The following is a 26,454-nucleotide window of genomic DNA, read 5'->3' as shown; positions in this document are numbered from 1 at the left end:
AGGAGAATGGCATAAACCCAGGAGGCAGAGCTTGCAGTGAGCTGAGATCCGGCCACTGCACTCCAACCTGGGCGACAGAGCGAGACTCCATCTCAAAAAAAAAAAAAAAGAACCCACGTTGAATATCGGGGGTGGGGTTTCCCCAGGTAAGAAGCCACTTTATGGCCCAGAGAAATTCCAGGGAAAAAGGATTATATTAATTGATAACATCATCAACAATGCATCAAAGCACACATCTTCTCATACCTGGTCATTACAGGATAATCTTTACTGATTAGTGGGTAGGTAGCATATTTGTTTTGGGATTGGCACACTTGAGCCTTTTCCAGGCTTCCATGGTTGTATATTCTCTTCTTTGGAGTGTTCTCTTCATGTCCCATGATCACTGATTTGTAGATCTTTATGCCAAAGTTATTGCTCTTTCTTCACTGCAAATACTTGTTCCAGTCACTACTTTTTTATTGGAAAGCATCAGATTATACACAGAAATAAATTCCAGGCAGACTAAAATGTTTTCCAAAATAATAGAAAATTTGAAGAGAACCATTTCAAATTCTTAGTAGCTGTTAGGAGAAACAATTTTAAAAGAAATATGTATGTATTTTTTGTGACAAGGTCTCGCTCTGTTGTCCAGGCTAGAGTGCAGTAGTATGATCACAGCTCACTAGTCTTGAACTCCCAGCTTCAATCAATCCTCCCACCTTAGCCTCCTGCATATCTGGGACTACAGGCGCAAACCATCACACCCAGCTAATTTTTTTTTTTTTTTTTTTTTTTTTAAGAGAAGCATATTCACTATGTTGCTCTGGCTGGTCTTAAAGTCCTGGGCTCAAGCGATCTGCCCACCTCAGCCTCCCAAAGTGCTGGGATTACAGGTGTGAGCCATTGTGCCCAGCCGAAGAGAAGTATTTAAATACCTAAAACATACAGACTTCTGAATAAAACAAATCCAAATTAAAGGTGGAATGCTGCCAACAAATTAGAGGCAGCAGATAATGGTTGAGAAGGCTGCTATCAGCATGAAAGTTCAGGGCCCTGGCCTTTGATATTATATTCCAAAAAGGTAGATAGCCCATATGTTCCAGTAGGTCATGTGCCACCTTTCTCCTTGGAGAGAAGGAAGTGAGTGGCAAGAATACATGGCCTGGGAATCCTCCTCAGAAAGAAGGGCTTTGAAGCCCACTTCCTGGCTCCATGGACACCTGAGCCTGCATTCTCGCCAGTGGATCAATGGCAGCCTGACACAGCAAGAACAGGCAGAATGATATTAAGCTCACTTTAAGAAGGCAGGAAAACAAACTATACTTTTTGGAAGGATTTCCCTGAAAACCCTAGGTCACTGGAATCCAGAATAACTTGTACTGTGTAACTTGTCCTGTGATACACAGTCTTTCTAAACAAATGTCCCTGTATATTGAATTTAACTGAATTATTCTCCTCTTAATTGGAATATGACTTTGTCTTTAATGATTAGAAATTGGGGCCTGAATAGTAGTGGGCACTGAGCAGCTACCACTGAGTCACATGCCAGCTACGGACTCAACTGACACGGGTTGGCAGCTTCCCTTCACAGAAGATTTAAGATAGCACCACAGTGTTCTGATTTTCTCTCTAAATTAACATTGATGTGATCTCAGGTTTCTGGACTTTCACCTCAGTGATCTCATCTAGGAACCTGAGTGATCTCTTCGCTCTGAAGTGACAACTCAGTAATCTCAGTTCCTCTTTGGACTATTACCTCAGTGATCTCAGCTCCATTCTGAAGTAACATCTTAGTGGTCATAGCTTTTCCCTAAAGTAACCTCTTTTTAAAGCATCACCCCTAGTGATCTCAACCTTTCTCTAAAGAATCACCTTAGTGATTTCAGCCACCTCTGAAGTAACACCTGTGTGATCTCAACTCCAGTAAACAACTGGATTTGTTTCATCTCCTTTCTAAAGTAACAGCTTAGTGATCTCATTTCCTTTCTGAAGAATCACATCAGCAGTCTCAGCCTCTGTTAAGTAACATCTCTGGGATCTCAGCTTCTAACACCTGAGGGATATCATCGTGGTCCTGAATAATACCTCAGTAATCTCAGCTCCTCCCTTAAGTAACACCTCATTGATATCAGCTTTTCTCTGAAGCAGACCCTCAGTGATCTCAGCTCCTAAGTAACATCTCAGCATTCTCATCTTTCTGATGGCACAATATAGTGATTTCACTTCCTTTATGAAATAGCAGTGACCTCCATTCTGGAGTTTCACGTTAGTGATTTCAACTTCTCTGAAGAGACACCTCTGTGATCTCAGCTTCTCTGAAGAATTACCTCAATGATCTCTAAAGTATTACCTTAGTGATCCCATTTACATTATTTCAGCTCCTCTGAAGTAAACCTCAGTGGTCAGAGCCACTCTGCAGTACCCATTAGTGATGTCTGTTCCTTTCAGAAGTAACACCCAGTGATCTCACCTCCTCTCTGATGAAACACCTCAGTGTACTCAGATCCTCTGAAGTAACACAGATTGTCTCTTTCTGAAGTGACACCTCGGTGATCTCAGCTCTTCTCCAAAGAAACAGTTACACTCTTGTCTTCTCTGAAGTAACACCTTAGTTATTTCATCTATCTGAAACACCGCCTCAGGGAATGGACAACGCCTCTAAAGTTAACACCTCGGTTACCTGGGCTAATCTGAGGTTTCATTTCAGTGATCTCAGTCCCTCTGAAGTAACATCTCGGTAATAGTAGTTCCCCTGGAATTTCACTTCAGTGGTTTCAGTTGCTCTGAAGTAAAACACTAGTGATGTCAGCTCCCTTCTCAAGTTAACAAATCAGTTACCAGTTCCTCTCTGGAGTTAATACCTCACTGTTGTCAGTTTCTCTCACCAGTGTCTGTACACAGAAGGGGGAACAAGCATTTGTCTATATCGTGGTGTTTTGCTGTGGACTTAAGGATCAATGCCTGGATGGGCACAGTGGCTCATGCCTGTAATCCTAACCTTTTGGGAAGCTGAGGTGGGAGGATTGCTTCAGCCCAGGAGTTTGAGGCAGCGGTGAGTCATGATGGCACCGCTGCACTCCAACCTGGTGACAGAGCAAGACCGTCTGTAAAACAAACAAAAAGGAACAATATCCTAGTGCCTATTTCTTCCCTACCAAGCTGACAGATGTTGGGGGTGGGGGCCTGGGGTGAAAACAGCCCTTCTCTATCTCAAGCACTTAACATGTTTAGAATTTGAAGTGGCTTCAATCTCATACATTTGATTCCTTTGTAGCTGGCTGCTACCAGAAATGGTTCTGATTCAGTTTTAAGAACTGTATCCTTGGCCGGGCGCGGTGGCTCATGCCTGTAATCCCAGCACTTTGGGAGGCCAAGGCGGGCGAATCACCTGAGGTCAGGAGTCCGAGACCAGCCTGGCCAACATGGTGAAACCTCGTCTCTACTAAAAATACAAAAATTAGTCGGGTGTGGTAGCAGGTGCCTGTAATTCCAGCTACTCAGGAGGCTGAGGAAGGAGAATTGCTTGAACCCAGGAGGTGAAGGTTGCAGTGAGCCGAGATCGTGCCATTGCACTCCAGCCTGGGGAACAGGAGCAAGACTTTGTCTCAAAAAACAAACAAACAAACAAACAAACAAAAACTTAGAATAATTCTGAACAAATACAAATTTTTAATTATGAATAAACCAGATTCATCTTCATCATAGTAATATGGCAATGGAATCTAGACTCTTGAATCAGGAGTAAAAAAATGAAAAAAAAATCAAAGGAATAGAAATATTAGAGATAGTAAAAGAGCTATCTGAATTTGAGAAATGTATGTTTTAAATATATCTACCAAAGAACAGTATTTTCAGCATTTTTTGGGAGAAATACCATAAGATGTAAAGAGGTACCCACTTGGTGTAACAGCTATGAGGTCTGCCGAGTGTGAAGCTCCCCTCCTTTGCCTGCATAGGAATTGAGACATCCTATGGTTTCTGGGGCACAGGATCTGCAGGTCATAAGGGCAGGTTTTGAGGAAAATACCCATTTTTGAGTTGAATTTTTACTAAAAAGTTAGCATATCCTTTCTGATCTTGAATAAAGTTAAAGCTCCAGATAAAGGGTTTTCTAGGCCAGGCATGGTGCCTCATGCCTGTAATCCCAACACTTTCGGAGGCCAAGGTGGGCAGATCAGTTGAGGCCAGGAGTTCGAGACCAGCCTGGCCAACATGGTGAAACTCGTATCTACTAAAAATACAAAAATCAGCCAGGCATGGTGGGGCATACTTATAATCCTGAGGCACAAGAAAAGCTTGAATCTGGGGGCACAGAGACTGCAGTGAGCCAAGATCATGCCACTGCACTCCAGCCTGGGCAACAGAGCAAGACTGTCTCCAGAAAAAAAAAAAAAAAAAAAAAAAAGGTTTCTAAATTTATGTAATTTCTCATTAATATATCTTTAGACTTTTTCCTTATTTCATACAAAACAGGTGTTTCCACACACTTAGGCTTTCCATCCATTTCACATGATACTTGATGAAAATATCTTTTTATATCACTTTATCCATATAACACTAGTGTTTTAAGAGAATACTGAAAATAGTCCAACTTTCAAATTTTAAGTGCAATAATTAGTATGGTTAATTGACATTTAGGAAGGGCATGTAATGTTCTTAGAAAAAGAACTTTATTTGGAATGTAAGATTTTATTGGGATAATAGTTCTTATGCCTTAAATTCCCTTAGTTCAAATAAACTAATGTCAAAGAAAAAATTATGGCTGTTTTTACCAAAATTCACCACAATGTTATGATTACTCTCCAATATAACTTCAAGATGTTGAGGAAAATAAAACAGGCAGTCTCTGAAGTTTTTCCACAGGAACAGCATGCTAAGTGCTTCTTTTTTGAGTTATTTTGTGACACTGAATCACCAAAGAAAGGCTTCCTATAGAGTTAACAGAAACTTCTCTTGGGCTGAAGGCTGCTTGTGGTTCCACGTGCAGTTTCTGTGAGAATGGATTCTTGTGTCAGCCATGGGTCACAACTTTCTGTGCACTTTCTGGTGCTGGATTAGGTGGCCGTGCTGGTTGAAGGCACGCCCACACTCCCCGCACTCGTAGGGCTTCTCGCCTGTGTGGATTCGCTGGTGCTGGATGAGCACTGAGTACTGGCTGAAGGCCTTCCCACAGCTATTGCACTCATAGGGCTTCTCGCCCGTGTGGGTCCTCAGGTGCACAATCAGAGTTGCTTTTAGGCTGAAGGCTTTGCCACATTCTGTGCACTGGAAGGGCTTTTCACCCGTGTGGATTCTCTCATGCTGGATCAGAGACCGGCGTGCACTGAAGGCGTGCCCACATTCACCACACACATAGGGTTTCTCCCCAGTGTGGACTCTCTGGTGCTGGATCAGGTGTGAGTGCTGAACGAAGGCCTTCCCGCATTCGTAGCATGCATAGGGCTTTTCCTCAGTGTGGATCCGCTCGTGATTCATCAGGGTGGACCGGTGGCTGAAGGTCTTCCCACACTCACTGCACTCATAGGGCTTCTCCCCGGTGTGCACGTTGTGGTGCTGAATGAGGACTGAGCGGTCGCTGAAGGCCTTCCCACACTCGCTGCACGTGTAGGGCTTCTCCCCGGTGTGGATCCTTTGGTGCTGCAGCAGTGTCCTCTTCACACTGAAGGTTTTCCCACACTCATTGCACCTGTGAGGCTTCTCCCCAGTGTGTACCCTCTGGTGGCTCCGCAGGACAGTGCTATGGTTGAAGGCTTTCCCACACAATGGACACACGTACGGCCTTTCTCCCGTATGGATCCGCTGGTGCTGAATGAGATGTGAGAGCTGAGTGAAGGCTTTCCGACACTCAAGACATTCGTGAGGCTTCTCTCCCGTATGTATCTTGTGATGCTGAGCAAGATCTGAGCTCACTCTAAAGGCTTTTCCACACTCATTACACTCATAGGGCTTCTCACCTGTGTGAATTCTCCTGTGTTTACTAAGGACTGAGCTCTGGCTGAAGGCCTTCCCACACACATTGCACACATAGGGCTTCTCTCCAGTGTGGATACGTTGATGCTGAAGGAGGTGAGAACTCCGGCCAAAGCACTTCCCACACTCAACACACATGTAGGGCCTCTCTCCACTAGGCACTGCCTGGTGTGGAGTGAGTGGCACGCTTTGGCTTAAGCCCTGAACTTCACGGTGGTCAACAGAGTTTGGACTCAGAAAGAAGCTTCGCTTTGTTTCATTATTTTCTTGATCAATCCTCCCCAAGGGTGTTTTCCCCAGAATCACTGTTTCCTCTGAAATTAATGGCTTCGGACTCAAGTCTGTATTTTGATTCTCTCCCTTGGTTTCACATTCTGAAAGAACAAATCCAAAATGAAAATGTTAACGCTACTCAAAACTGAAGAGCTAGTGCAACACTGAAACTGGCCTTGCTGATGAAGGTGCAAAATCCCTCAATGCACATGTCTGTGTGAGCTAGAGAGGAACAGAACCACCATAACTGTGTCAAACAACTAGAAATCTGAAGATAATGTTTCCAAACAGGAATGTGCCAAGGCTAATAGTGAGGTTTAAGAGAAAGGTGTAAACTCCAGTTTGAGGTCACACCCCTGTGTGGAGTCCACAGAACAGCAGGCCAACAGCCCAGTGGTGCCTGAGCCCTGCCCTCCCAGGGGTCCTCATGTGGACAGAGCTGAAATGCAGGCCCACATAACGTGGGTGCCCTGTGGGGCAGACAGCAGCACTTGGGCAGGCGTGAGGTGTGAGCTATTGTGAGCAAGTTGGGGGGTGCCATCTGGAGACCAATAGACATTGTACATGAGGTAGGGGTGGTGGTGCTGTTACCTCTTTGTGGAAAATAATTCCTCTCTTTTTTTTTTTTTTTTTGAGACGGAGCCTTGCTCTGTTATCCAGGCTGGAGTGCGGTGGTGCCATCTTGGCTCACTGCAACCCCCACCTCTCGGGTTCAAGCAATTCTCGTGTCTGAGCCTTCTGAGTAACTGGGATTACAGACGCACGCCACCATGCCTGGCTAATTTTTGTATTTTTAGTAGAGATGGGGTTTTGCCGTGTCGGCCAGACTGGTCTTGAACTCTTGACCTCAAGTGATTCACCCACCTCGGTCTCCCAAAGTACTGGGATTACAGGCGTGAACCACCGGGCCTGCCATGTGGAAGATAATTTCACGTGCAGAATGCAGTGGTAGGAGGAGGGGAGGGAAGGACAAGACTGAAGGTGCAGAGGGACATAATGGGAATCTGCTGCCAAGTTTAGGCCACAGATGAGACCTTCAGGAGCAGCAGCACAGATGGCGGGAAAGGCTGGAGTGGAAACCCTTTGGGGAGCAGGTTGAGTGCTCTGCAGGCTGACTGTGTGTGAGTGGGTAGGAGGTAAGAGGTGCTGAGGACAACAGTGATTTTTTTTTTTTAGAGGAGTCTCGCTCTGTCACCCAAGCTGGAGTGCAGTGGCTACTATCAGAGCTCACTGCAGCCTCAAGCTCCTGGGGGGGCTCAAATGATCCTCCTGCCTTTGCCTCCCAAAGTGCTGGGATTACAGGCTTGAGCCATTGTGCCTGGCTCTAAACATTATTTTATTTTATTTAGTTATGCATGTTTCTGAGCTTTCTATAATTTCATGGAGCACAGACTTCTGGAACTTGTTTTCCCATCAGCATTATGTTTTTGAGATATATCATGTTGTTGTACAGCAGTTATTCAATCATTTTCACTGCAGTATTTTCCATTATGTTAAAATACCATAGTTTATGTCTATTCTGTTTATGAACATAATTTTTTTTTTTTGAGACAGAGTCTCACCCTGTCACCCAGGCTGGAGTGCAATGGCATGATCTCAGCTCACTGCAACCTCTGCCTCCCGGGTTGAAGTGATTCTCCTGCCTCAGCCTCCCTGGTGGCTGGGATTACAGGCACATGCCACCATGGCCAGCTAATTTTTTTGTATCTTTAGTAGAGACGGCGTTTCACCATGTTGGCCAGGATGGTCTCAAACTCCTGACCTTGTGATGCAGCCGCCTTGGCCTCCCAAAGTGCTGGGATTACAGGCATGAGCCACGGCACCCAGTCCTGAATTATTTTTAAATTTTTTTTAAATCATGAAGCATGCTTCTGTGAAGGTTCTCCTATGTTTCCTGGTGCTTACACACAAATGCCCTTGCTGTATACATATGCAAGAGTGGGAAGTGGTAAACAGAGGAATTCATGTTTTCAATTTCAGGGTTTTTTTTTTTTTTTTTCCTTCAGTTTACCTCCATTCTCTCAGAATGTGGTATTTTCAATTTCATTGGATAATGCCAAACTTTTCCAAAGTGACTATGTGAATTTACATCCCCATTAGCTGCCCTACATCCTCACCCACATGTGATATTGTCAGATCTTTCTATTTTTTCCATTCTGAAGGTGTAACATCGTGTCACTGGTTCTGATTTCCACTTTACTGATGAATAATGAGGCTGAGCAGTTTTCTTGTTTATTGGCCCTTTGGTTTTCCTAATCTACGCAGAAACTTGTGCCTACTTTTCTTTTTGAGTATTTGTGTCTTTTTATTCTATTCAGAGGAATTTATTTATTAAGTGTATTGACAAATTGAAACAGTGAGAATTTAAGTTTTTTTAATTAAAAAACTTAAATTCACTATCTTCAGTTTAATTTTTTTGAGACGGAGTTTCATTCTTATTGCCCAGGCTGGAGTGCAATGGTGTGATCTCAGCTCACTGCAACCTCTGCCTCCCAGGTTCAAGCGATTCTCCTGCCTCAGCCCCCCGAGGAGCTGGGATTACAGGCATGCACCACTACGCCCAGATAATTTTTTGTATTTTTAGTAGAGATGGGGTTTCACCATGTTGGCCAGCCTGGTTTCGAACTCCTGACCTCGGGTGATCCATCTGCCTTGGCCTCTCAAAGTGCTGGGATTACAGGCGTGAGCCACCGCCCCCGGCCCAGTTTAATACAATTTTTAACATATCTCATTTTAGAAAGTTACTCTGTGTGGATTTTTTTGAGACAGGGTCTCACTCTGTCACCCAGGCTGGAGTGCAGTGGTGTGATCATGGCTCACTGCAACCTTCACCTCCTGGGCTCAAGCCATCCTCCCATCTCAGCCTCCATGTGGCTGGGATTACAGGAATGCACCACCATGTCTGGCTAATTTTTAAATTTTATTTTGTAGTGTGGGGTCTCAGTATCTTGCCTAGGCTGGCTACCTGTTTTTTAAACTGATAGAAGTTTTAGTTCTTTCTTTCTTTAATGTATAAGCCTCATCTTCACAGAATAAAAGCCTATAGGCTAAAGAAACAGTTACTCATTTACACTGAAAAGTATTATTTCTATTGTCTGAAGTTTCACCAGGTGTGGTGGCTCATGTCTGTAATCCCAGCACTTTGGGAGGGCAAGGCGGGAGGATCACTTGAGGCCAGAAGTTCAAGACCAGCTTGTGCAACATGGTGAAACCCCGTCTCTACAAAAATTAGCTGGGTATGTTGGTCTACACCTTCGGTTATAGCTATTCTCGGGAAGCTGAAGTGGGAGGAATGCTTGAGCCCAGGAGGTTGAAACTGTGGTGAGTCATGATTATGCCACTGCACTCTAGCCTGGGCAACAGAGTGACAGCCTGTCTAAAAAAAAAAAAAAAAAAGATTCCTGAATGGGTGGCTTCTTACCTGATGACAAGATAGGCAAGATGTCTTTAATAATGAAACATAGGCCAGGCACAGTGGCTCATGCCTGTAATCCCAGCATGTTGGGAGGCTGAAGCAGGAGGATTGCTTGAGCCCAGGAGTTTGAGACCAGCTTGGGCAACATAGCAAGACCCTGTCTCTACAATGCACTCCAGCCTGAAACACACACACACACACACACACACACACAAAAAAAAAAAAAAAAAAAAAAAAAAAACTAACTGTATAAGAGATTACTCGCTCAATCGTCCATGGCACGAAAGCATCATATGACACACACACACACACACACACACACACACACACACACACACACACACACACAAAACTAACTGTATAAGAGATTACTCGCTCAATCGTCCATGGCACGAAAGCATCATATGACTGTCTGTGAGACAGACTCAAGTTGCTGTGAAGGTCAAATTTGCCTGCACCTTGCATCCATACTATGCAGAAGCTGGACTTCAGCCAAGAGTCACTTGCTTTTAGAATGACGGTTGCAGTTATTGTTTTAAGTATAAAGTAGGGAAGTATGTTTTAAGCATCACAAAAAAAGGAAAAAAAATGATTTCACGGATATAAATTTTTAATTATAAAAACCCAGTAATCTCTCTAGGCCTACTATGGCTCACAAGAAAAGGAAAAATGTTTTAAATATTAAAAAACACAAAAAGCCCCTCCCTGGTGTTTTGTAGCAATTGTGTGAGTTGTTTAACACGCTTCATAGCACCCTGAGTAGCCTCTACATTCTTGTAGAACATGAGCATTAACACCTTCAGAGACTGTACTGAATTAAAAAGATCAGGTATACACTTACCCCATGGACAAGATAAACTGTCTTGTGTAGAGGCTGTAGTGTGGTCACATTTGAGGTTGTCTGGAAAAAAAACAGCAAGTTGAAGTGACAACAAAATACTCCCTTCAAGAGTGGAAAATCCTGGCCGGGCACGGTGGCTCACATCTGTAATCCCAGCACTCTGGGAGGCCGAGGCGAGTGGATCACTTGAGGTCAGAAGTTCGAGACCAGCCTGGCCAACATATAGTGAAATCCCATCTCTACTAAAAAATACAAAAATTAGCTGGATGTGGGACGTGGTGGTGCATGCCTGTAGTCCCAGCTACTAGGGAAGCTGAGGCGGGAGAAAACCCTGGAGGCAAAGAGGTTGCAGTGAGCTGAGATCGCACCACTGCACTCCAGCCTGGGGGACAGAGCAAGACTCCATCTCTCAAAAAACAAAAACAAAAACAAAAAAGAGTGGAAAATCCTTTCATTGCTATTACAACGTGTAATTTACTGAGTTATAAACAGCAGAGGCAGGGCTGGGCAGGTGCACACACTTATCCATCCTGAGGAACTGCCAGGACAAGACAAAGGCATATTCTCCTCCTCACCTGCTCTGATGCCAGCGGCAGTAATCCAGGTTGTGGCAGGTGGCTTCTGCTTCTATGCACATCAGTAATCTAAAACTCACTCAGTCCCACTGTCCTCTGTGGCCTGTGCCAGAGGTGAGGTGACCAGGTGCTTCTGTGAAAAAACTTCTCATCTCCAACCAGCCATGCTCCCAGAGAATTTCAGTCTCTGTGGTATCAAATTCAAAGGGCACTCAAAGGGAGTTTAAGCTCTCCATCAGGTGAGTACATAGCTGGACACAAGAGCGCCCAGGACTGGTTTGGCAGCGGCGGCAAAACGCCCTCCTGTGTTTTCTTGCCTCCTACAGGTGCAGTCAGCAAGCAGAAGTTCTATGCAAGATTTCCAAGACATGATGATGTGTCTTCTTGTTCACAGTCACTTGGAAAATTAAATTCCTCTAGGGCTGGCATGTACCTTGTTCCTCTGAGGATATCTGATTTTGCAGGCCAGGAAGAGGTAGACTGTAACACCTGCTGCCCTATCCACATAAAGCTACTTCAGAAATAAGGAGGAGCTTTCAAGGGGAAAACCACCACATCTGAAACGCCGAAGCTGATCAGCCAGTGGAGGTGTTGCCCAAACTGTCCCTGCTCACCCTGCGTGGGGCACACTATGGCAGGACAGGCTGATGGAGGTTTTCCTAAGACTCAGACATCACCTTACTGAAGTCAGAGGTTCTTTGCCTTAAGCAACCACAAACACGAACTTTAGGGTTGGATCTATGCACCATCTTTCCTTTTATAATTTTTTCCATCTAAAGGTCTTGTACACCTTTTGTTAGATTAATTCTTGGATACTTTATATTCCTCATGCTATTATAAATGTTATCTTTTAAAATATTACACCTTTGCTGGTTGCTGACAAATATAAATAAAATATTTTTGGCCAGGTGCAGTGGCTCATGCCTGTAATACCAGCACTTTGGGAGGCTGAGGCAGGTGGATCACCTGAGGTCAGGAGTTCGAGACTAGCCTGGCCAACATGGTGAAATCCTGTCTCTACTAAAACTATAAAAATTAGCTGGGCATGGTGGCGTGGACCTGTAATACCAGCTATTCAAGAAGCTGAGGCAAAAGAATTGCTTGAACTGACCAGGCACGTTGGCTCACACCTGTAATCCTAGCACTTTGGGAGGCCGAGATGGGTGGATCATGAGGTCAGGAGATCAAGACCATCCTAGCTAACACGGTGAAACCTCAAACCTCGTCTCTACTAAAAATACAAAAAATTGGCCAGGCGCGGTGGCTCACGCCTGTAATCCCAGCACTTTGGGAGGCTGAGGCGGGCGGATCACGAGGTCAGGAGATTGAGACCATCCTGGCAAACACGGTGAAACCTCGTCTCTACTAAAAATACACACACACAAAAAATTAGCTGGGCGTGGTGGCAGGCGCCTGTAGTCCCAGCTTCTTGGGAAGCTGAGGCAGGAGAATGGCATAAACCCGGGAGGTGGCGGAGCGTGCAGTGAGCAGAGATCGTGCCACTGCACTCCAGCCTGGGCGACAGAGCAAGACTCCGTCTCAAAAAAAAAAAAAAAAAAGAAAAAAAGCTGGGTGTGGTGGCGGGCACCTACTCAGGAGGCTGAGGCAGGAGAATGGTGTGAACCCGGGAGGTGGAGCTTGCAGTGAGCCAACATGGCGCCAATGCACTCAAGCCTTGGTGACAGAGTGAGACTCTGTCTCAAAAAAAAAAAAACAAAAACAGAATTGCTTGAACCTCGGCAGCGGAGGTTGCAGTAAGCCGAGACTCGTGCCACTGCACTCCAGCCTGGGTGACAGAGCAAGACTGTCACACACACACAAAAAAAATTTGTATCCAGCAAAACTGGTAATTTCCCTTGTGAAATTTTAATCAATCATTTTCCAGGTTGACAATCACATAAACTGCAAAAAATGCTTTTTTCTTTCCAATTCTTATAGCTTTGGTTTTGCCTTATTTTTTATTTTTATTTCTTTTTTGAAACAGAGTCTCACTCTGTCACCCAGGCGGGAGTGCAGTAGCGTGATCTCAGCTCACTGCAACCTCTGCCTCCCGGGTTCACGTCATTCTCCTGCCTCAGCCTCCCAAGTAGCTGGGACTACAGGTGCCCGCCACCACGCCCAGCTAATTTTTTTCTATTTTTAGTAGAGACAGGGTTTCACCGTGTTAGCCAGGATGGTCTCAATCTCCTGACCTTGTGATCCGCTCGCCTCGGCCTCCCAAAGTGCTGGGATTACAGGCGTGAGCCACCGCGCCTGGCCGGTTTTGCCTTATTTCATACATGGGATGCCCAGTACAGTGTTATATAGACATGGGGATGGCGGGCTCCTTTGTCTTGTTCTTGAGATGAAGCTGTGTGTTTTCAGCACTTCACCTTGAGTGTCAGGTTGAGACACTTTCTTTCCATATTTAGGATGCTTTGTTCTTTTCTAAATCATCAGGTAACTCTCAAAACCTGAATGTCCTATTAGGACCAAATCTGGCTAATCAGTCCAGGGACAGAATCACTGCAGCCACGCCCTAACTTCCTCTACATGGCTCTGCACATCAGCTTGTTAAAATTCACTGCTATGCTCACTTCCCACCACTGACTGCCACCTGATTCAGCAACCCCCAGTCCAGACTCCTTTGCCAGACAAGGCCAGATAAGGTTTCACCCCAGGTGGAAGCCACTCCAGTCAGCGGCTCAGTATGAACTAGGTCCACAGCTTTGCTCAGGACCTGTTTAGCCCTCGTGAGGGAGGGGCCAGCTCTCCTCACTCACCTGAGTAGTCACTCCACAGGCCCTGGCTCTTCTTAGCCCCCTTCCTGTCCAGGACCCAGGGATCTTCCCCTCGTTCCAGCTGGGAGATTATGTCAGGCTTGGATCCTGGAAGTCCTGCTCGTGGGGAGGGAAGTCTTTGTTTATACAATATTTATAGAGCCCCCTCCCCCTGCCCAAGCCACTTGTGGGGACATGAAAATGGACAGGACTGACCTGCTGGAGCTGAGCACCCAGAGAGGTGATGAGAGCAAACCTCCAGGACCAGCCTGCCCCAGGCCCCGTACCCTGAGAAGTCCCCACCCCAGTCTAATACACAGATACACAGACAAGGCCTGCTAAGGGGGCTTACCCAATGAGACTACATTTCCATAGGTTTCCATCATCACATTTCTGTAGAGGCCCCTCTGAGCAGGACACAGGCGGTCCCATTCATCCTGGGAGAGGAGCACAGCCACATCCTCGAAAGTCAATTTGGCCTAGAATGACAGGGGCTGCTGTAAGTAAGACCAAATCCTGACCTCTGTGATGGGGAGTGGGTGCATGTGACATGAGCAGTTGGCAATGGGGGGCAGGGGGCTCTGTGAGCTGAGGTGGGTAATGGGAAGGGGCCACAGAGTTCAGGGGATGCAGTGATGCTCTGGCTGTTCTCAGGAGCTCTATGGGGCACAGAAGGAACCACAGGGCTCTGGCTGGGGGCACCGCATAAGCAGTGGGGACGGTTTACCTGGGGTCCTGCCGGCACTGGCAGGAGCCTGGCTGCTGCCATCACCTGGTCTCCTGGGGCCTCTGAGGATCACAGAAATTGAAGGAGCCTGTGGGGCTGAGGAAGAGGAGGGGGCAAATGAGGGGCATGGCCTTGAGACCCTAACTTCCTGGGGGGCCCTCAGGGGATCCCTGGGCCTCAGAGTCAGTAAGGGGCACACTGAGGTCAGGTGCAAGGAGCTGCTACTTTTGCAGCCTTGGTCTGCCTTGCCTCCCCCGTGAACTCTGACCCTATGGTTCAGGAGCCTGTCCAGGCTCTGAACACACAGTTCCTGGGTCTGCCCAGCCAGTACTGGGCTCTTTGAACACCAGGTGCAAGGCACTTGCTGCACCCTGGTCCTGGCCCATGGTCCTGCCATACACCAGCTCACCAAGGCCCTGTGTGTTCTATACCTGAGGCACTCACACAAGTACCAGACTGTCCCCAGGTCATGTGGGGGATACAGGCATCAGGCCAAGCTGTTTCCCCAAACACCCTCCCAATTAAGAAAGCCTTGGCCACCAGGGTGACAATAAGACTCCCCTCACCCCACCCTTAGGCAGCCCTGGTGCTCCAGTGTGGCACCAGGTTCAACCAGGTATTCAAAGGGGAGGCATGAGAAGTGGTCAGCTCTGGACAAACTGAGTCAACAGTGGCCCAGGGATCTGGTCTGAGCAGCTGAAGGAAAACTTGTCATCAAGTGAGAAAGGGATGCTTGGGGTAGTGGGGCCGGTGTTGGAACGTAACACAAGGTAAGCAAGGGTATCTGACACACACCCACATGGCCGGGAAAAAGGGGGAGCGGGGGCAAGAGCTTTCCTGACACATTTGGTCCTGTACAGGACAGGGGTCACAGTCCTTTGGAGCATCGAAGTCTGTGACAGGGACACAGAAACCAAGCAGGTGACCAAAGGTGGGAGATCACTCCAGAAAAACGTGGTATAAGAAAGCAACCAACCCCCTCACATGCTTGGCTCAGATGGGCACCACAACACAGTGCTTTAAGAGTGACAAAATCGGTGTCAGGGCTGCCCGGAAGAAAGGGCCTGGGGGCAGAAGTCAAGGGATATCATAATCCCATTGTCTATAAAACATCAGATATAGGCGGGCGTGGTGGCTCATACCTGTAATCTCAGCACTTTGGGAGGGCGAGGCGGGTAGATCACCTGAGGTCAGGAGTTTGAGACCAGCCTGGCCAACATGGTGAAACCCCGTCTCTACTAAAAATACAAAAATCAGGCCGGGAGCAGTGGCTCACGCCTGTAATCCCAGCACATTGGGAGGCCGAGGCAGACGGATCAACTGAGGTTGGGAGTTCAAGACCAGCCATGACCAACATGGGGAAACCCCGTCTCTACTAAAAACACAAAATTAGCCGGGCGTGATGGTGCATGCCTGTAGTCCCAGCTACTCGGGACGCTGAGGCAGGAGAACTGCTTGAACCTGGGAGGTGGAGGTTGCGATGAGCCAAGATCACGCCATTGCACTTCAGCCTGGGCAACAAGAGCAAAACTCCATCTCAAAAAAAAAAAAAAAAAAAAATTAGCTGGGTGTGGTGGTGTGTGCCTGTAATCCCAGCTACTCAGGAGGCTAAGGCAGGAGAATCACCTGAACCCAGGAGGCGGAGGTTACAGTGAGCTGAGATCGTGCCACTGCACTCCAGCCCGGGCAACAGAGTGAGACCCTGTCTCAAAACAAAACACCAAACACACATCAGATATATGTATATATTTGCATAGACAACTTTCAGGAAGATACAATAAACTAACTGCCTGCCTCTGAAGAACAGGACAGGGAAACATGGATGGAGAGAGGCTGACTCTCAACCCTCCCCTGTGCTGCTGTTCTCCAAAAATGTCCACTCCCTCCAAATGTGTGTGTGTGTGCACATTTCTGTGTAAGTGCAATGCAATTCTAATTAGAATTCCAACGGAAGTCTTTTAAAGGAATGACTAAAACTACTTGAGAATTCATAAGAATGGATGCTAGAGAATAGCCAAGAATGAAACTGGAAAGAACAGGGGGTAGGGCCTGCCTTGCCAGGAATCAGAGCCAAGGGTGGGTAGGAAGGCACTGTAATTAAACCAGCAGGTTGTCGACAGAGGAACAGATGAGGCCAGATAGGTATGTGGGAAGTTGGAAGATAACAAAAATGGTACATTTTAGTTCAGCAGGAAATCAGTGGTTCCTTTAGTAACTTGTGTGTACCCAGATGGAATACATTAATAACGAATTTTTTTTGTTTGTTTTGAGACAGAGTTTCACTCTTGTTGCCCAGGCTGGAGTGCAGGGCGAGAACTTGGCTCACCGCAACCTCCACCTCCTGGGTTCAAGTGATTCTCCTGTCTCAGCCTCTCCAGTAGCTGGGATTACAGGCATGTGCCACCATGCCTGGCTAATTGTTTTTGTATTTTTTTTTTTTTTGAGATAGAGTCTCACTCTGTTGCCCAGGCTGGAGTGCAGTGGTACGATCTTGGCTCACTGCCAGCTTCGCCTCCTGGGTTCACGCCATTCTCCTGCCTCAGCCTCCCGAGTAGCTGGGACTACAGGCACCCGCCACCATGCCCAGCTATTTTTTGTATTTTTAGTAGAGACGGTTTCCCCATGTTGGTCAGGCTGGTCTCGAACTCCTGACCTCAGGTGATCCACCCGCCTCGGCCTCCCAAAGTGCTGGGATTACAGGCGTGAGCCACCGTGTCCAGTCACCATTTTTTTTTTTTTTTTTGAGATGAAGTCTTGCTCTGTCGCCCAGGCTGGGGTACAACGGCGCGATCATGGCTCACTGCAACCTCTGCCTCCCAGGTTCAAGCAATTCTCTTGCCTCAGCTTCCCGAGTACCTGGGATTACAAGCACCCACCACCATGCCCAGCTAATTTTTTTTTTTTTTTTTTTTGAGACGAGTCTCACTCTGTTGCCCAGACTGGAGTGCAGTGGCCAGATCTCAGCTCACTGCAAGCTCCGCCTCCTGGGTTTACACCATTCTCCTGCCTCAGCCTCCCGAGTAGCTGGGACTACAGGCGCCCGCTACCTCGCCTGGCTAGTTTTTTGTATTTTTTAGTAGAGACGGGGTTTCACCGTGTTAGCCAGGATGGTCTCGATCTCCTGACCTCGTGATCCGCCCGCCTCGGCCTCCCAAAGTGCTGGGATTACAAGCTTGAGCCACTGCGCCCGGCCAATTTTTTTTTGTATTTTTAGTAGAGACGGGGTTTCACCATCTTGGTCAGGCTGGTCTCAAACTCCTGACCTCAGGTGATCCACCGGCCTCGGCCTCCCAAAGTGCTGGGATTACAGGCATGAGTCACTGCGCCCAGCCTAACAGTAACCAATTTTGGATTAAGACGAAGACCAAGTGTGATCATTAACAGTGGCCTCATGTGCTCCTGGTCCCCCTGTCTGACATCTGCCTATCATCAAGGGCAGAAGTGCCTTCTCTCCTACCACACCCTGACCCTTTCCATGGGTCACCCACCAGCGCACAGATCTGCCATTTCTTTATTTTGAAACAGAATCTCGCTCTGTTGCCCAGGCTGGGGTACAGTAGTATGATCTCGACTCAGTGCAACCTCCGTTTCCCAGGCTCAAGCGATCCTCCTACCTTAGTCTCCTGAGTAGCTGGCACCTGCCTCCATGTCCGGCTAATTTTTGTACTTTTTGTAGGGATGGGGTTTCACCATGTTGCCCAGGCTGGTCTTGAACCCCTGAGCTCAAGTGATCTGTCCCTCTCAGCTTCCCAAAGAGCTGGAATTACAGGCGTGAGTCACTGTGCCTGGCCCTGCACGCGAATTTGACCTTTGGTGAATGCACAGCTCTAGTCCCCTGGAAACCTGGCAGAGGTGGGTGGTCATTCTCCCTACGGCCCAACCACACCTGGGCTGGGACTCAATGATGAACAACCACAGGAAGTACATTCAGGGCTTCCTGAGCAGGTCTTGCAGTCAGTTCTCCCGACACAGGAGGTGTGGCTTGTATGACCACGAGGCTTTTGACTAGGCTAACTCCTCCTCCTACCTGCATCTTGTGTTTATGCACCTGAGTACTCCCTGGATGGCTGCTGAATGATGCTGGCTAGCTTTTCCATGAATCTGTTGCTAGGCATGGTTGTCCTGTGAGTCTGAAAAGTCAGTTGAGCCCAGTAGCTCTTTTGGTACACTTGAGCTGGTGACCCCCGTCCCTCTGACTCAACATTTCAATATGGGTGTCTCATAGCATCTCAGACACTTAATATTCCAAACCGAGCACCTCCTCTACCACCATTTCTGCGCCCAGCTTGGTCTGTGAACCTGTACAGAAGCCTCCTTCCTTCTTCACTCTCACATTTCTAATTCACCTTCCAAGCACATCCAGAACCTGACCATGTTGCCCATCTCGCCCTCCCTGCCCCACGACAACCACCCCTAGATGTTCAGCAGCTCTCAGCACAGTCTGCCAGCCAAGCTCCTCCATCTACCTTCCTGTGAGAACACAGTGACGGTCCTCTGCTCCAAGGTCCTCCCAGGATCCCACTGGCTCCTCTGGGCCTGCCCCAAACTTTGTGATTTTCCTCAGAGCCCTGCAGCCCTTTATCCCTTGGCCTGTGCTCCCCATCCATCTCTTAGAGACCTCTGCCCCACCCACTGCAGCAGCCCTGGCCCCACCCAGCTCTCACCCTATCCCTTTCTCCTGCACCAGCAGACCAAGAAGCAGGCCCAACAGAGTAATCAGTGGTCGCCTTTTTTTTTTTTTTTTTTAATTACTTCTAGGCTAATGATTAAAAATTGCCAGGCAATGTACTTTTTAAAACTTTTAATTAATTTCTTAGAGACAGGGTCTCACTTTGTAGTCCAGGCTGGAGTACAGTGGCTCAATCACAGCTCAATGCAGCCTCCAACTCCTGGGCTCAGGTCATCCTCCCACTTCAGCCTCCCAAGTAGCCAGGATTACAGGTCACAGCACCAGGCCTGGATAATTTAATTTTTTTGGGGTAGAGACGAGGTCTTGTTATGTTGCCCAGACTGGTCTTGAACTCCTGGGCTCAAGGGATCCTCCCTCCTTGGCCTCTGAAAGTGTCAAGATTACAGGCCTGAGCCACCACACCCAGCCTGTTTGTTGAATAAATGAATGAAGAGCAATGAGCTCACACTTTATGCCATTTGTAATAGCAAGTACGGAGTCAACACTTGCCACTGGCAGGCGTGGGAAAGTGGAGTTTCTCACACTCTTAAGAAGGCTACCTAGCAGTATTTAGGCAAATCAGACTGGCTCTTGGATAGTGGGTACCTTATAAGAATGGATGTGGGTGAGGGTGCAGATTCAAGGATGTTGCTGAGGCAAATGCTATGTTGGTCCTTCCACATACAAGTTACACACCTGCTAAAGAGGAAGATGTATGCTGTGTCAGGTTGCCAGATGGGTAAGTGAAAATGCAGTATGGGGTCATCATGCAGGGGACAATCTCATTTTGTAAACTATGACTTTGAGCCCATGAAGGGTATGTGTATCACAAGGACCTGGGACTGGTTCACCTGCCTCACTTGGGTCAGCTGCACTGAGGCCCCACCTATAAAAATTCAGGAGATGACACACTCCTCTGAAGGCCTGGAGATCATGTGGTTGGTAAGAGGAGAGCACTAAGAACAGGCTTGGCTCAGAGGAGGATGCTGCTGGATAAGGTGTTATTATCTATTTGATTAAATTAACACACAGAGGAAAAACTCCAACGGACAATACCAGGCTGTCAACAAGTGTGCGGCAAGGAGAAGTGAAAGGGAAAGACTGCCACCTGGGGTGAGTCTCAGAAAAGCATAAACACGAAATGCAGTATCAGGTCTCTATTAAAAGATGACCTTCACATATTGCTAAGTAAAAAAAAAAAAAATCGGCCGGGCGCGGTGGCTAATACCTGTAATCCCAGCACTTTGGGAGGCCAAAGGAGTTCGAGACCAGCCTGGCCAACATAGTGAAACCCCGTCTCTACTAAAACTACAAAAAATTAGCCAGGCATGGTGGCAGGTGCCTGTAACCCCAGCTACTCGGGAGGCTGAGGCAGGAGAACTGCTTGAACTTGGGAGGCAGAGGTTGCGGTCAGCCGAGATTGTGCCACAGCACTCCAGCTGGCGTGACACAGCAAGACTCTGTCTCAAAAAAAAAAAAAAAAAAAAAAAAAATCACAGTCTGATTGTATTCTGGTAATAAATGAACAAAAATGGCTGGGCATGGCGACTTACACCTATAATCCCAGTACTTTGGGAGGCCAAAGTGGGAGAACTGCCTGAGTTCAGGAGTTCAAGACCACCTTGGACAACATAGTGAGACCCCCGTCTCTACAAAAAAATTTTAAAAATTAGCTAGTCTGTAGACCCAGGTACCCTGGAGGCTGAGATGGGAAGACTGCTTGAGCCCAGGAGGTCAAGACTGCAGTAAGCTGTGACTGCACCACTGCACTCCACCCTGGGCAACAGAATGAATCCCTGTCTCAATAACTAACTAACTAACTAAATATTTAAAAATATATACAAAATACATTTTAAAAGTGGTATTAACTAGTTTAAATTTTTTCCTTATACTATGGCAGATAAAAGGTTTCAGTTTCCTGGAACAAGCCTGTAACAGGAAACCAGGCCAGGCAAACACCATGGGCCTCAACCTAAACCTTGCATACTCAAGCAGAAAAACACTAAGAGCTATCTGGGGTGACAGAAACGGGCTTTTAACAACACACTCCATCCACACTTCACAGGATTCTGAGGTCCAACTCCAAGTTTTGTTCCATGAGAACACAGTTCAGGCAGGGAGAGAGCGTGATGTGGACCGTTTTTAAAAATTAAAAGACAGGCTCATGACGAGTCCTCTATAGATGCCAGGCTCCAAGGCCAGGGGCTGGGACAGGCTGGAAATCACCGCCATTGAATACTGGAAGTGGAGTTTGAGGACCCCCCTCTTGAGGCCATGCCAACAGCTAACAAATGGGCAATATAAAGAACACCCACTCAGGGCACTGGCTGAGCAACGATCCCACCCACCCACTGGTCACAAAGGTGGCAGCATGAAGAGTTCATTTTTCAAACTCAGGAATTTCAATCTTGAAAATTTCCCTAAGGAATAATCCAAAACAAAAACAATAGATCAATGTTGTTAACAGCAACTGGCTTTCCAGTTTTCTTTAGGTGATCGAAAGCCACATCGCAGTGAGACACTCCTATCACTCTTTTTGGAATTCCTGACTGTCTTGATGTGACAAAGCAGTATGCCTGTCATTGCAGAGGACCCTGAACATGGTGATACACTGGGACAGGCAGATTTGGAGTCTTTTGGTCTGGGGTGAGCTGCCAGGATCTCCTCCAGAGCTACTGCCTTCTCTTGCTTCTCATCATCCTCACTCCCTGGACTTCCTGCTAACAAGCACTGCTCCCTCTTCATCACCAAGGAGCCCCTACCCCCAGGGTGAAAGCACTTTTAAGAGAGGCAGCTTCTGAGTCACCTGTGAGCACAAGGCAAAACACTGCTAAACTTGACCTAATCTAAACTAACCCTAACCTGCAACCTTTCCGAATTAATGATCAGAAATACGTATCCAAATTGATAGCTTTCTGGCTGAGCACAGTGGCTCATGCCTGTAATGCCAGCACTTTGGGAGGCCAGGGTGGGTGGATCACCTGAGGTCAGGAGTTCAAGACCAGCCTGGGTGACATGATAAAACCCCGTCTCTGCTAAAAATACAAAAATCAGCCGGATGTGGTGGCACGTGCCTGTAATTCCAGCTCCTCCCGAGGCTGAGGCATGAGAATTGCTTGAACCCGGGAGGTGGAATTTGCAGTGAGCCGAGATCCCACCATTGCACCCCAGCCTGAGCAACAGAGCAAGACTCCATCTCAAAAGATGAAAAGCAAATAAACAAACAAAACAAAAAACAAACAACCAAACTGATAGCTTATATACCAGTAACACCTAGTCAGAAAATATGAAGGGAAAAAAATCTATTCAACAAATAGCAACAAGAAACAAGATTAAACTTTAGAAATGCACAGGATCCCTATAAAGAAAGCTGTAAAACATCAAGGAAACACTTGAGGACACTGATCTGGGAAAACATTTTTTGGGTAACACCTCAAAAGCACAGAAACAAAAGCAAACTAGACAAATGGAATTACATCAATTAAAAAGCTTCTGTACAGGAAAGGAAACAAACAGCAGAGTGAAGAGACAACATACAGAATGGGAGAAAATATTTACAAACTGTCCATCCAATAAGGGATTAATAACCAGAACGCAGAAGGGAGTCAAACAATTCAATAGAAAGCAACAACTAATCTGATTTAAAAACAGGTAAATGATCTGAATAATTTATCAAAAAAAGATAATATGTATGGCCAACAGGCATATGAGAAAAACTAAAAATAGATCCACTATGTGACCCAGCAATTCCACTGCTTGGTATATACCCAAAAGAAAGGAAGTTAGTATATCAAAAAGATATCTGAACATACATGTTGACTGCGGCATTATTCACAATAGCTAAGATATGGAATCAACCAAAATGTACATCAAATAAATGGATACAGAAAATGTGGTATATGTACATAATGGAATATGATTCAGCTATAAAAATAATCAAATTATGTCATTTGCAGCAACAGGGATGGAACTGGAGGTCATTATGTTAATTGAAATATGCCAGGTACAGAAAGACAAATATTGCATGTTTTCATTTGTATGTGTGAGTTTAAAAAGTTGGTCTCATGGAGGTAGAGGGTAGAATGATGGTTACCAGAGGATGGGAAGGGTGGGGTTGGGGGGAGGTGAACATAGGTGTTAATGACTACAAACATACAGTCAGATATAATGAATAAGTTCCAGTGTTTGATACCACGGTAAGGTGACTATAGTTAATAATTTATTGTATATTTCAAAACAACCAGAAGAAGAGATGTGAAATGCTTCTAACACAAAAAATGATGTTTGAGGTGACATATCCTAATTACCCTGATTTGATCATTATACATTGTATGCTATCCTTGTATCAAAATATCACATGTACCCCATAAATATGTATAATTATTATATTCAATAAAAAAGAACTTTAAAATACAGGTATATTTTTATTATTTTATGTGGGAAGGGCCGTTCTAAGCAAAATACCAAAAGCAGAAAGCAGAGATCCAGAGATCCACAGCTTATAAATCAAAATCGTATGCTCATCAAAGCTACCAAACTCCAAAAATGGACCTAAAGGCATGCAACAATTTAGTATATGACAAAAGTGGTTTTTCAAATCAATGGAAAGATCAATGGTATTAGAAATGCCTATGATTGAGAGGAAAAAACGAAGCTGGAGTCCACGCTCACCCCACAAGAAAATATAAATTCCAGACGTATCCAACATTTTACAAGTACCACAGAAAAACAAGAGTTTATTTAAAAAATAATCTTGGAGTGGGGAAAGCCATTTAAAACACAGCACAAAGCCCCAAATGCCTTAAGGCAAAATATTTGACTCTTAAAAATTTAAAATTTTCTATTTTGAAAAAGCCCAAACCAGAACCAAACACCATAATCAGAGTCAAAAGACAAATTGAGAAGTATCTTTTCAACACACATGGAAAAAAATATGAGCTGGTAAATCACAAAGTAATACAAACGGCTAAAACACAAATGAAGGGATTTCAACCTCACCAATAGACGAAAAACGTCGACCTGGCAGGAATGCAGTGACCTGTCAAGGGCACAGGACCACAGCCCCGGACGGGGCGGGAATGTCAATGGCAACCTCTCACCGTTACCCACTTGGTAGAGTCCACCGGGCAGGGAAACCTACGTCCAGAAGACAGTTACGAACTGAAAAATCCACGCGCACCGACCCGGCGGAGGACGAGCGGAGCGCCCCCTGCCGCCCCGGTGTTAGTCCAAACGACAGCAGCTTCCCTTTGATGACAGAAAAAAGGGTGTGCGCGCGTGCCTAGAGCGCCAACGGCATCCGAAACTGTTCACAGTTCCTGCCTCTTCATGCACTGGCAGAGTGTTGGGGGGTGATTTATATTTCTCTGACATGCCTGCATTACAAGTATTGCATATTATTTTCAATTTTAAAATTAAGCCAATAAACAACAAGGAAAATATTTGCTGTGTTGCAAAGCGTTGGGCTCATTCATTAAAACAGGGCTCTGACAAAGTAACAGAAAAGACAGCATCGATAGCAAAACCGGGAGAGGATAAGACACCCGGCAAGTAGCACACTCGACCAACTGCTGAGACGAAAGCAGCTCGTTTTCGTCTTGACGCGGGAAGACTTTTTACAGCTAAATAAAGTGGCGCTCCCGGTGCGCCGCCGGGGTCTTCATGGGGCTCCTCAGGTTGTGCATAAAACAGAAAAAACCTCCATTTTTATATGTTGGGGAAGCTCCCCACCCCTTTCCGGGCCCATCCCAGGGGACACGAGACTCCCAGGAGCGCGGCAAGGAGAGCGGCCGGGGGGTCCGGACTGCGCCCCTAGGACTCCGGCCAACCTGGCCCGAGGCACGGCGCCGGTAGAAAGCGCGCGGGAGGGCCCGAGGGGGAGCAACGCCGGAGACCTGAGGAGATCCAAGGTGGGAGGGACGCCGGGGCTCCGAGGGGGCCCACGGGGGGAGGGGCGCGGAAGGGACCGAGGACGTCCGAGGCGGGCGGGGGCGCGGGAGGGCCCGAGGGGGTCCAAGGCCGGGCGAGGGGAAGGGTGGGAACCCCGAACGGGGGAGAGGGCGCGGCCTTGGCCCTGGGGAGGAGGCCGCCGCGCGTCCATGAGGGGAGGAGACCAGCGTAAACGGAAGAGGCAGTGCGTGCTCGCGGGGAAGAGTCCACGATTCGTGTGGAGGACGTGCCGGCTCGGGTGTCCATGATGGGAGAGGGTCCTGGCCGCCGCCGACACGCGGCCCCCACTCACCGTCCACGCCGCAGCCTCACGCGCGAAGAAGCGGCATCCCGCAGCACCCTCAGACAAAGGGCTGCCCCGCCCCGTCTGCGCAGCCGCCAATCCCTGGGGGCTCCTGCCCCTCAGTTCCCGCCCCCACAGCCGAGTTCGCCAATCCTGGAGGGCAACGCATGTTTACGTCACTTGACCCGCCTCCCCGCCCGAAGCCTCCCTCGGTGACCGACTGCAGGGAGCTCTCAGGCGCCACCGAGAGCCAGGCCTCCGCGATCCCTAGAGGGGCCGAACTGCTCTGGGCAGTGGGCCCGGCCGGCACCCCGGCCGCACTTCCGGGCGCGTAGGCTACAGCCCACCTTCGAGCCTTACCCGCTCGCAGTCCCGGTTCCCGAGTTCCTGCCGCCGTCGCTCTGTGGGGGACACCCCTGCCTGCCCCGCAGCCCCTGCTCGATCTGCGCTGGCTTCGGCCGTCCTGGAAGTCGAGCTCGTCCCCCCCTCCAAGCCTTTGCCCTTGCGGTCCCCGCTGCTGGGAACGACCTTGCCCTCAGCCGCCTGGCTGGTCCCTGCGCCGCTGCAGTGCGAATGTCGCCTCCTCAGGGGCCCTTTCTCTTCCTTCGTTGCAACACTGAAGTCCTGTTGTTTGATGACTTGCGTGAGGTTATTCCACCCACTTAGGAGGCTGAGCGCTGCGAGGTCGGAGGCGCAGCCTCTCTTCGCTGTGCTCGTCGCGGCGTGGTCCCGGCAGGGGGCGACACTGAACAGCGACCGCCTCCGTCGCCCACTCGGCCCTGGTGTTTGCTTTTTGGTGTGTTTACACCGCGCACCTGGGGGAGAGGGGCGGGCCACACCCGCGTGGAGGCTTCGGCACAGCCCAGGACCTGACAGCCGCGGCAGGGCGGGTGGGGCTGGTTTGGAGCGGTGCCAGGGGAGGGGAAGGCCGGCGCCGAGTCCACTTTCCGCTGGCCTCACTCCCGAAGGCCAGGTCCGCGTCGTGCATCGGGCGCGTGGCCAGGCGCAGAC

General features: G+C 47.7%; 1 protein-coding gene across 5 annotated transcripts; it reads right to left on the bottom strand.

The window, feature by feature from the left end:
• Positions 1-250: 250 nt before the first annotated feature.
• LOC105464244 (zinc finger protein 250) lies at positions 251-26,232 on the bottom strand. Of its 5 annotated transcripts, XR_011606598.1 has the most exons (7): positions 24,210-25,505; positions 14,543-14,638; positions 14,168-14,294; positions 13,819-13,932; positions 10,482-10,541; positions 2,068-6,326; positions 251-563 (listed from the first exon to the last, which is right to left on the bottom strand). XR_011606598.1 is itself a non-coding variant. In XM_011711963.2 (6 exons), the coding sequence occupies exons 2-6, from the start codon at positions 14,582-14,584 to the stop codon at positions 5,005-5,007; spliced, it is 1,665 nt and encodes a 554-aa protein (XP_011710265.2). In that variant the 5' UTR covers positions 14,585-14,638; positions 25,804-26,232; the 3' UTR covers positions 251-5,004. The 5 variants fall into 5 exon arrangements, 4 of the variants coding, with proteins under 4 accessions (XP_011710265.2, XP_011710262.2, XP_011710263.2 ...); XM_011711963.2 differs by lacking the exon at positions 24,210-25,505 and adding an exon at positions 25,804-26,232 and having other exon boundaries at positions 251-6,326; XM_011711960.3 differs by having other exon boundaries at positions 251-6,326; positions 25,453-25,581.
• Positions 26,233-26,454: the final 222 nt, after the last annotated feature.

The sequence above is a fragment of the Macaca nemestrina genome, chromosome 8, assembly GCF_043159975.1.
Source record: "Macaca nemestrina isolate mMacNem1 chromosome 8, mMacNem.hap1, whole genome shotgun sequence".
NCBI lineage: Eukaryota > Metazoa > Chordata > Mammalia > Primates > Cercopithecidae > Macaca > Macaca nemestrina.
The sequence above is the reverse complement of the archived record's forward strand: the minus strand, read 5'-3'. Positions and strand labels throughout refer to the sequence as shown.

What these genes read in the sequence shown, in the direction of transcription:
- LOC105464244 (XM_011711963.2), bottom strand. Translation starts at nt 14,584, where the DNA reads ATGGCAGCAGCCAGGCTCCTGCCAGTGCCGGCAGGACCCCAG. An exon ending in TGGAAATGTAGTCTCATTGG is followed by an intron (nt 13,933 to 14,167) that starts GTAAGCCCCCTT and finishes CCCCACGAGCAG; the next exon opens with GACTTCCAGGATCCAAGCCT. An exon ending in CAGTTTATCTTGTCCATGGG is followed by an intron (nt 6,327 to 10,481) that starts GTAAGTGTATAC and finishes TTGTTCTTTCAG; the next exon opens with AATGTGAAACCAAGGGAGAG.